General features: G+C 42.6%; 1 protein-coding gene across 1 annotated transcript; it reads right to left on the bottom strand.

Annotated features, from left to right (window-relative positions):
• Positions 1-356: 356 nt before the first annotated feature.
• ca4a (carbonic anhydrase IV a) lies at positions 357-9,591 on the bottom strand. Its single transcript, XM_031857491.1, has 8 exons — positions 9,256-9,591; positions 5,187-5,231; positions 4,271-4,435; positions 4,034-4,179; positions 3,000-3,092; positions 2,844-2,910; positions 2,590-2,753; positions 357-2,120 (listed from the first exon to the last, which is right to left on the bottom strand). The coding sequence occupies exons 1-8, from the start codon at positions 9,380-9,382 to the stop codon at positions 1,941-1,943; spliced, it is 987 nt and encodes a 328-aa protein (XP_031713351.1). The 5' UTR covers positions 9,383-9,591; the 3' UTR covers positions 357-1,940.

The raw sequence follows: 9,591 nt of genomic DNA on the forward strand, positions 1-9,591 counted from the left end.
GTGTGTGTGTGTGTGTGTGTGTGTGTGTGTGTGTGTGTGTGTGTGTGAGAGAGAGAGATTGCTGGCCAAAAACAGCCTGTATAACTTCAAGGACAAGTCGATTAGAATAGGATTAAGGATGTACAACCATGAGCACCCTCAGACTCTCCTGGCAGTCCGAAGGGGAATCGGACAGGAAAGTGAGAAGCTTGAGTCTGTGTGTCTGAGCTAGCACACAGCCAACAGAGGTGTATTGTTATATCAGTTTTCATAGTGCAGAGATGCCGGGGCGGGGCTAACACTTGAGGCTAAATACCGTTTTGATCACCGGTTCAAATAATTTGCGCTGTGCCTGTGCAAGCAGAAGAGGCCGTCAGTAGAAAGGCATGTATGTAGTTTATTCTTTTGTTCAGTCAGAACACATTCGCCATGACACTTTCAAGCATTACAACATAAGTAAACTCGATTGCTCATGAACAACTTGATGCTTCATATATGTTTTCGCATTCAGCACAATATATAAACTTCGCAATACATAAATAACAATAACTGTACGTCTCATATCAATATACACATTCGGCACATAAATACATGTGTACAATGACACAGCATAGAAATGTAACTCGATGCCTTATGAAACCATGGAAAATATACAGATTCCTTGTTCGATCATCACAACAAATCCTTCTGGAAAATTGCACAGATCTCTCGCTAGAATACATAACGAGTCCTCTTGAATAAATGAGTGAGAACTCAGTGGGGTGTGATTCACAGTCGATAACATTCAGTGCATCCGAAACACTGTAACACAAACCATGAACACAGTCACATGTTCTCAAGACAAGCTCACTGAACTTCACGGGTCAAAAATGAGAAATGGGGTGCCTGAGGTGTGTCTGTATGAATTTGGCGAGCACGGTTTATGTGCGTGCAGCTTCACTCCAGCGGCCATCTACACTTAGCTCATTAGGAACATCTGGAACATCGGGACATGCAGATTCATGCGAGTGTTTTGAGATGCATGAAAATAATGACGTTGATTTGAAAACGATGAGTGGCGTTTTACGCGGGTTGATTCTCGAAAGTCTCGCCGTCTTCTCGCTCTGCCGATGCTCCCTCCTCCCTCTGAAAGCAGACTGCCCCTCACTTGATAGCGTTTGCATCTCTGCATCTTTGTCTCAGGTGTCGGTAGCCTCTGACTCTGGGAGGAAATAGACTGCAGCTCTGCTACTGATACTGGATTCCCGTGGGGAAAGGCAAGACCCCCCTCTCCCCCGGGCTTCCTCAAACCAACTGCTGACTGAGTGGCTGCGTGGCGTCCACCTGATGGCCGTGCTGTGTGCTCCTGGACTTTGAAAGAAAAGTCAAACTGCTGACTCCTTTGACCACTGGCTTTGAAATGGAGCGTGTTTATTTGACTCAGTTCTGCTATTAATAGTTCACATGCCCCACTGAGAACAGAGCATCACGTGGCAGGTCATGGGGCTGACATTGGCACTCGGAGCACAAACCATCGGCTACTCACACCAACATGAAGCAGAGACTAAATTTACCTGACATTGGACAAGGAGGATGAGGTCTAACGTGTACGAGGGTGTGCTGGCGTTTCAGAGGATGACGCTGTGTGAAAAATTAGGGCATGACTACGGGATCTGATTTTGAGTTCAGTTGATAAGCTGCTTTATGGCACATTCATAACGCTGAAATGAGACCTACTGCTTCACTACGCATGCATGAATGCTGATCAAACCCTCACAGCACAGTTCGTAAGACGTTCCTCGAACGCCTTTGTCATTTGTGTTGTAAGGGAGGAACACCAGATGAGTCATGCCTGCACTACGACACGGTCGGTCATCTTAGCAGCCATGCTGTGAAGATGTTGCGAACCAGGGTTCAGCTGAGGAGACACACAGAACGTTTTGTATTCATGGATGTCGCAGTGCAGCACGGGATGCCTCGCTCTAGTTGGTTTGGGACAGTCCCAAGGCCGCGGCAATGGCGGCCAGTAGGAGGGCGGAACTGGCCAGGATCACCTCGCCTCCCGATCGGAACACCTGCCGACCATTCAGGGGCTGGACCGGCCTGAAGGTCCCCACCATCTGCTTTCCGCTGTGGAACTTGAGCTCAGAGAACACCCGCAGCTGGAGGAACAGAAGAGAAACACAAATGTTATGCTCCAGAATTTGGAAAGAGAATCTAACTAAGTACATTTACTCATACCATACAATATTGAAGAACTTGTACTATGAGTATTTCAATTTTGTGCTACTTTATAGTTTTGCTCTTTTATCTGACAGCTTTAATTACAAGTTACTTTACTGATGAAGACTCTACACAAGGACACGAATGCTTATGAAATGCCATTCATTGTTAACCCTTGGTTACCCGATGTTATGCGACCGCTTACAAAAGAGCACTGTCTAGTTGGGGCCCCTTGTCAAATTTCAGATGTCTATGAGTTCCTCCAAATTCCAACACATCTCCCCTTTAAATACTCCAATGGAGGCCCACAGAGGTGAAATAATTGAGTATTTCTAAAACAAAAAAAGATGTGAAATGTTTTTAAAATCTCCTTGCATTCCTACACTTTATCTGGTCTATGATCCTGACCTGTTCCATGCTCAGAGGGATGGGATTCTCAAACAAAGTCCAAATCACAGCCTCGGTGCACCCCGGGGTGGTGAGAGAGCCCTTGTAGCGGTAATAGGCGGTCAGATTCTGCTCAGGTGGGATTAGTTGTGCCAGGGAGACGGAATGGAAAGAAGTATTTCCATCTGCAAACAGAAACAACCACAGAATTAACGTTAGCAGCCCCGCTGTGCAGCCATGTCTTTAGTTGGTTATTTTGAACCTCGTGTACGTACTTGCAGCTTTGATGCTTTGCAGAGCGTTGATGATGGGCTCGTACTTCCGGTTTGCACTATTGGACCTCTGAGAAATGTAAATATACACATTTCAACACAGTTTCATACCGACTTGAGGTCTGTACGGTCGTAGCAGTTCGATTTCAATATGATTACCTCGTAGAAGAACCCAAGGACTGCAACTCCCTGCGGGTCTGATAGTGCTGTTGTCAGATCAGTGTAATGGTGCTTCATGTGAACGATGTGCAGCTGTTGAGACAAAATGACTGATGTTATCGCTGTTTCACAATCATTTTTTACAGTGCGTGTAGAATCCTATTGTAAATGGGACCTGTAAGAAAAGTCACGATTTTATCAGTTTACAGACATTGCAACATTTGTTGAGCGTACTTCCTGCTCTAACAATAGACGTGGACACCTCAGATATCAGTTAAAGTTCATCAGTTCTTTATAAAAAACGCACCCATAGAAAATAAGTTTAATAGCCCAATCACTATTTTTGACTATTTAATTAAAGGATAAGTCTGGTGATTTTATATATTGTCCACAAATTCCACAAAAAGACCAAAGCCAGTAATTCATTTATCCTAACAGGTCTGTGTGTACAGAGCTCCATTGTTTTAAAAAGACCTATTAATAATAATAATATATCAATATGCCACATCACAAACACTGGCAATCTGTTTATTTTGAGAGTCAGCCCTTCATACAACATCCTGCTGCTGTAAATACTCACAAGCACGAAAATAGTTTGTAACAAATGCACTTTTTACTCCCATTTGAGTAACGTTCAGTGTCCAGGGAACTATTGGAAAAAAAACAGCAATGTATTTGTGGCCTGTTTTTGAAAGATTCATGTCTTGAGTAGGAATGAATGGGCTACAGACACGGTAGAGAGGTCGGGAAGTACTGAGGGATGGACTAATGCACGGTCTTGGTCTTTTTAATGGGAAAAATGTAGAACATCACCTGTCCCTTTAGATTTACAGTATATTCACATACATATTTAAAACGTTCAATTTATAGGGAAAACCTGCCTTTTCATGATCCTAGTTCAAACTAGGATCATGAAAAGAAGTTTTTCTGTTGAGTTTCCAGCTTTTACGCATTGGCAAACCTTTAACAGCTTCAGTTAATAACTTCACTGAAGACGGGATGTGTGTGTGTTTTGTATGGTAAGGTTGAGGTACCTCCATGGGATACTGCTCCCCATCGATGGTGTGTTCGGAGCCCGGCCCTCCATTGTTGCCCCAGTGCAGGTGGAACTGCACAGCCTTGTAGTTGGTCGGTAGGCCTCCACTTGAGATGGTGCTCAGGTGAGGAACTCCAACCTGAACTGGAGTGGGACACGCATCGTGCATAAAGACGTCACACAACAGCTCCACAGCACTGATGGCTATCTGATGGAAAATGGAAAATGTGCTCACCTGAGTGGCCGTTGTTCTTGATGGTGCCTCTGAAGATCTGCTGGTAGTTGTCGAACTGGAAAGGAGTCAGCCGCTCGTCTTTCAAAGTCTTCCTGGTGACGATGTTGATGGGAGACTGGTTTCTTCCATCACAGTCGCTGTGGGCGTGGTTCCAATTGTCTGGCGCTAAAACAAGAAAAAGACCTAAGTTAACAAGTTAACAAGTCATAGCAACGAGACGGCAGTCATCAGGGTTCGTAATGATCTTCTTTTAGGAGCTGCCATAGGCTCAATGTGTTTTATTGATCGACCTGCTTTTCATATACCGTAGATGATCACTTGATTTTAGTTGAATGTTAGTGGGCATGTCGGGTAATGTTTTAGAGATTGTTCTGTGTTCCTTGACACCTTGTGTGCCTAAAGGCGACTGTTCATCCTCTGTGCATGGAGTACCGCAGTGACTTGTCAGTCTTCATCAGTATGTTACCTTTAGATCCATTATTTCAAAAGCATATCAATTTTGCAACTGAACATACGTGTGTCTTACAGAAGTTCTCAGAACTTCTTTCGGTTAGACTCCAATAAATCAGAAGTTATTATAATAGGTTCAGATTGAAGTCCAGGCTGAAAACCAGAGGAGCCTCTTCAGTCAAGGCCCCTCGGCTTCGGAAACAACCTGCAATCAGGCTGGTGAGCTCTTCATCCTCTTATAAACACATTATTTTCTCAAATTGTTCTGTTCTGTGCTTTCCCTGCATTTGTTCTTTTTAATTTAATTTGCCCTTTAGTTTAATTGCTTGTATTTTATTGCACTTTACATCTGTTGGATTTACGCAAAATGTGAAGCATTTTGTAACTTGCTTTTGAAAAGTACCATATAAATAGTTATTTTTATGATCAAATAATGTTGCACTTTTTTGTATTTTATTAAGCTTACCATTGCATTGATGATCACAGGTGAACTGGGACTGATAGCACCAATCTGAAACACAGAAAATTAAAAAATAGATTGTCATGGCAGAAATCTAGCAAACGTCCAGTTTACGATTTGATGTCAAAATCAAATAATGTAAAGATCACAACACACACACACACACACACAGTCAGCCTGCACCGCTAACCTCTGACACCAACAAGCCTCAGCCTATTGTGAGGGCAGAATGCGATGTTTCTTCTTAGAATAATCACTCGCAACTGTCCAGCTGGATTGTTTGTGTTTTTACAAACGTGTCCTTTTATTATTAATAATTATTTTCCCCTTATTGCAAACAGTGAATTGTTCTCCTATGTATGGGATTGGCTCCTGACTGTTATTCCCGGCCATACAAAAAACCCTAATACACCGGAATTGTCTTCCTATTCACAAAAAAGTTGCCGTTTGAGCTTTATCTTCCCGTGCTATCAGAATAAACACAGAGCCAATCTTTTGCATCAGCGAGGTCGCATTCTCACACGTTTGTCTGAGGGTTTATTAATATTTCACAATTGGTTTGCATGTTTCCACCCCGTACTCGGAGACAAATATCTGCAGCTACCTCACAAATGAAATATTTATGAAAAACACACATGCCATTGAAAGAATACGAGGAGGGCCTCCCGCTGTGGTATTCGACCGGTGGCTTCTCCCGGTGTTTGTGAAGGAAGTCAGTGTTTGGTTTCTTTGCCGTGTTGGAAAGCCGCTTCCTCCTGCTCTGGCACGATAATGGTACTTGGCAGGTGTTTCAGATTGTATTCACTGGTGCCGTCATTCACTCTACTGGTTGCAGTAAATAAAGAGATGCTGCTTTCTTTAAATCTTTGTTATAGTCTTATTCATGTTGCAGGGTTTGCATGTGTGTGAGTGGAACCTAAAATGCTCTTATTGCTCTGTGACTACTGCCTGGTGGCTGAGGGTATTAAAAGATTATTTTTATTTTCAAATCTTCACTCACTTTCGGCTACATGGTCTGACAGCATGGGTGGTAGCTGTGCAAATGTGTCTCTCTGTACTCAGAAATCTGCATTGAGGCCACATGTTTGCTCATGTTTGATGTGCAGTGGTGGAAAGTACATTTACTCAAGTACGGTACTAAAGTACAAATTGGAGTTAGTATTTTCTTATTATGCCATTTTCTACTTCTATTCCACTGGGAAAATATTGAAATCTTTACTCCATTGCATTTATTTGGTAAAACGTTACTAAGATATTTCATACAAAACATATGAGTTCATATATGATGCACAGCTATAAATTCAACTAACTGTAAGGAATTACAATGTTTGTTAAATTAAGTTCCACCAGCTACAGCTCTATGAACATAAATGGGCCTAATGGTGTAACACTACAATCCTCTGCATTATACTTTTGATACTTTAATAAGTCGCCTACATTTAGCTAACTTAACAAATAAACTTTTTCTGGTAACACTTTACATTTAGGTATGAGGAACCAACTGCCAGTGAACCATTAGTTCATATGAGTAACTTCCAATCAAATTTAATAGAGTAGCTAATGATTAGTTAATTGAGAAATTAATGAGGGGCAAATGAGGAATGACTCATTAACAAGTACTTCTAATTCCTAATGGACTAGAAAATGATTAGTTACTAGAAAACAGATATCAAATATTATATTATTTAATCATTATCTCATGAATAAGTGATCTTACAGACCATTTTTATGAGTCATTCCAAAACTAGCTCAGTAACAAACAAATTAATTACTAATTACTTAAACAATCAGCCCACTGCTTTGTGTTACCCTTTTACTTGTATAAGAGTATTTTTACAATGGTGTATTGTTCGTTGTACTAATGGATCGGAATACTTCGTCCATCACTATCTGTATATTGTATGGTTCATCGTCGCTTGTTTTTATCTCAGCCAATCAGATTACTGTCCGCACAATTCTTGACCAATCAGTGCTGGGCTTTGATCTCCTGCGCGGCGCAGAGCATGTGGACAATATGAATGGGTTTCAATGGATCCCAGAAATTTGTCTTGAGAGCGCGAGCTGAGGAAACTGTCAAGAAGAAAACAAAAGACGGAGAAAGGAAAATAAATGGGTCTCGTCAGCCCGCACGTAGACCGCAGTGGAAATGACACGTGAATGCGCGCCGCGGAGACGCATCTTTTCATGCCATTGTGTTGTCTGAGCCAGACATAAACTCTGCGCTGTGGACGCTGCGTTTCACATGAAAACACGGTTCAAAGGAAAAGCAGAGATCTAGACTCAAAAGAGACTTCGAGGAGGGGCGCAGAGATGCAGCCCCCCCCCCCCCCCCCCAAAAAAAACGAGGAGTCTGTTTTATTTTCTTTCTTTTTGTTTTTGCATTTCCTACAAATCAGAAAAGAGAGCGTTTGACTGCCCTTATCAGGTTTTCCTTTTCTCCACGAGCACATGCTCTCCATCTAGCTGCGGGGGTTTGCCAATGAAATATACAGAACAACTATACAGACAACGCGCTGCAGCGCTGGAAGGTGCTCCTCTCAGCGTGCACGTGAGGAGGCGCAGAACGCTGCTCCTCGTCACTGCATGAATGAGCACGCGGAGCGGCGCATCAGATAACACATAATGGGCCATATTTAGTGTGGTTAATAGTTTCAGTGCCTATGAACTGCTGCTCTATCTCAAAAACCACTAAAACATGTTCAGTTATATTGCAAGGAAAACAAACGGGCATTACATAACTCAAGGATCCGGTCAATTATTATATATTTGAGCTTTTGAATAAATTAAAAGCGTATCGTCTCTCTGATGTAGCAATGGCAAACAAAGCCATGTTAACCAGCTCTCTCTACTGTATTCATATTAGATGGTTGGTCTCTTAAAATGGCTTGATTGGACTTCACAGCATTCTGAGTATCCCAACATGAATAAGAAATCATAATTCATTTATATTTAAAAGACGGACAGAATGATGTATTTGGCATTCATAAGGAAACGTCATCAGGGGAGCGATTGTCACGTTTTCTTCCAAATGAGCGCATTTCTTAACCGATGACTAATAAGTTTAACTGATTGCAAAAAAAGGGTTCCGTCACTTCAGTCACCAGCCAGTCGTTAGCGCTGATTCACCCCACTGGAGTCTTGGTGCCAAACCTCGGGGATCTTGTCTCTGAAATGAACGCCTCAGAATCACCTGCTGTGAATTTGGAGACATTGGCGGTGCGCAGCTCGACGCGTCTCTCTGCGGTAACGAGGACGCAAATGGCCGTCATTGGCTCAGTGTGGATCAGAGCAGGTGCACGAGAGAGAGAGAGAGAGAGCGCAAGAGACAGACGGAGAGAGAGAGAGAGATGGATTATAGAGCGAGAGGTGTCCGGACCACAGTGGCACTGAGGCAATCTCGGCTCGGTCAGATCTGGCAGCTTTTTTTTTTTTTTGTCTTTTGGCTCCGTTGATACAGGATCTCTGAATCCTATCTGCTCTTGAACAGGGAGCCGGTGGTGAAAATGCAAGTTTCAGATGACAATGTCGGACATAAGGAGGAATGCGGGGTGCCACAGCAGTGTTTTGGACAGAGCAGGTGTGTATGTGGAGAGCGTCACGCGGAGCGAGCCTCTCTCTCATCTGGGGAGCCCTGGCTTTTTTTTCTAAATCTATTTTTGGATTTCTGTCTTTTGAAATGCTCGGGATTCCGCAGTAGATCAACTTTCTAATTGAATAGTTGGAAAAACTGGTAAAAACAAAAAAAGCAACTTCATCATTCTTGTCTCATGGAGAAGCTCTCTGATGCATTCATTATTCATTATATGTATTGTTCAGTGTTAGGAATTAAGTAGCTGACATACATTCAGATATTGATAATCAATCACTTGCATTCTTAGATGACACAGCTCACAGATTTTGATCAGAAATATAAGAAACTTATAAAAAGACACATTTCATCTCCTAGTAATATGATAGGATAAATATCTCTTAATTCAGTTAATTAACCAATTTCGGACCTCTACTGTGGCAAATGAAATGTAAAGGAAACCTCCGGTTGTTTGACATATTGTCCATGAACAGAAAGCAGACTCACCTTCTGTTCCTGTGCAGGTTGTCCAAAACGATACCAGGAGAACGGGCAGGATTAGTTGCTGCATTTTGGAGCTGAGTCGGCCGAGGGAAGGCAACACAATGACTTGTTTTTTCCAGTGTGATCGCATTCTTGCAGGGGGTCTTCTACTTATCTATCACCATACCCCGACAGGAAAGAAAAAGAGTGGCCCCTCCCCCTTTGGGCACCATCTCTGATAAAGCTCTCTTTACTGATAAGGGCTCCAATGAGGGGGCCCATCAATGGGCTCCTGTTGTGCAGGAGCCACATCTAATAAAATCCTAAGTCACGGTGCTGATAGAAATACATCCTGGTGAT

Source organism: Anarrhichthys ocellatus, unplaced genomic scaffold (assembly GCF_004355925.1).
Source record: "Anarrhichthys ocellatus isolate YVR2014 unplaced genomic scaffold, GSC_Weel_1.0 scaffold18, whole genome shotgun sequence".
NCBI classification, from domain to species: domain Eukaryota; kingdom Metazoa; phylum Chordata; class Actinopteri; order Perciformes; family Anarhichadidae; genus Anarrhichthys; species Anarrhichthys ocellatus.

Bases quoted from the DNA above. Each gene is read 5' to 3' on its own strand.
- ca4a (XM_031857491.1), bottom strand. From the start codon at position 9,382: ATGCGATCACACTGGAAAAAACAAGTCATTGTGTTGCCTTCCCTCGGC. The intron at 5,232-9,255 runs GTGAGTCTGCTT...TCTGTGTTTCAG, and splicing joins AACCTGCACAGGAACAGAAG to ATTGGTGCTATCAGTCCCAG. The intron at 2,754-2,843 runs GTACGTACACGA...TTCTGTTTGCAG, and splicing joins GCAAAGCATCAAAGCTGCAA to ATGGAAATACTTCTTTCCAT.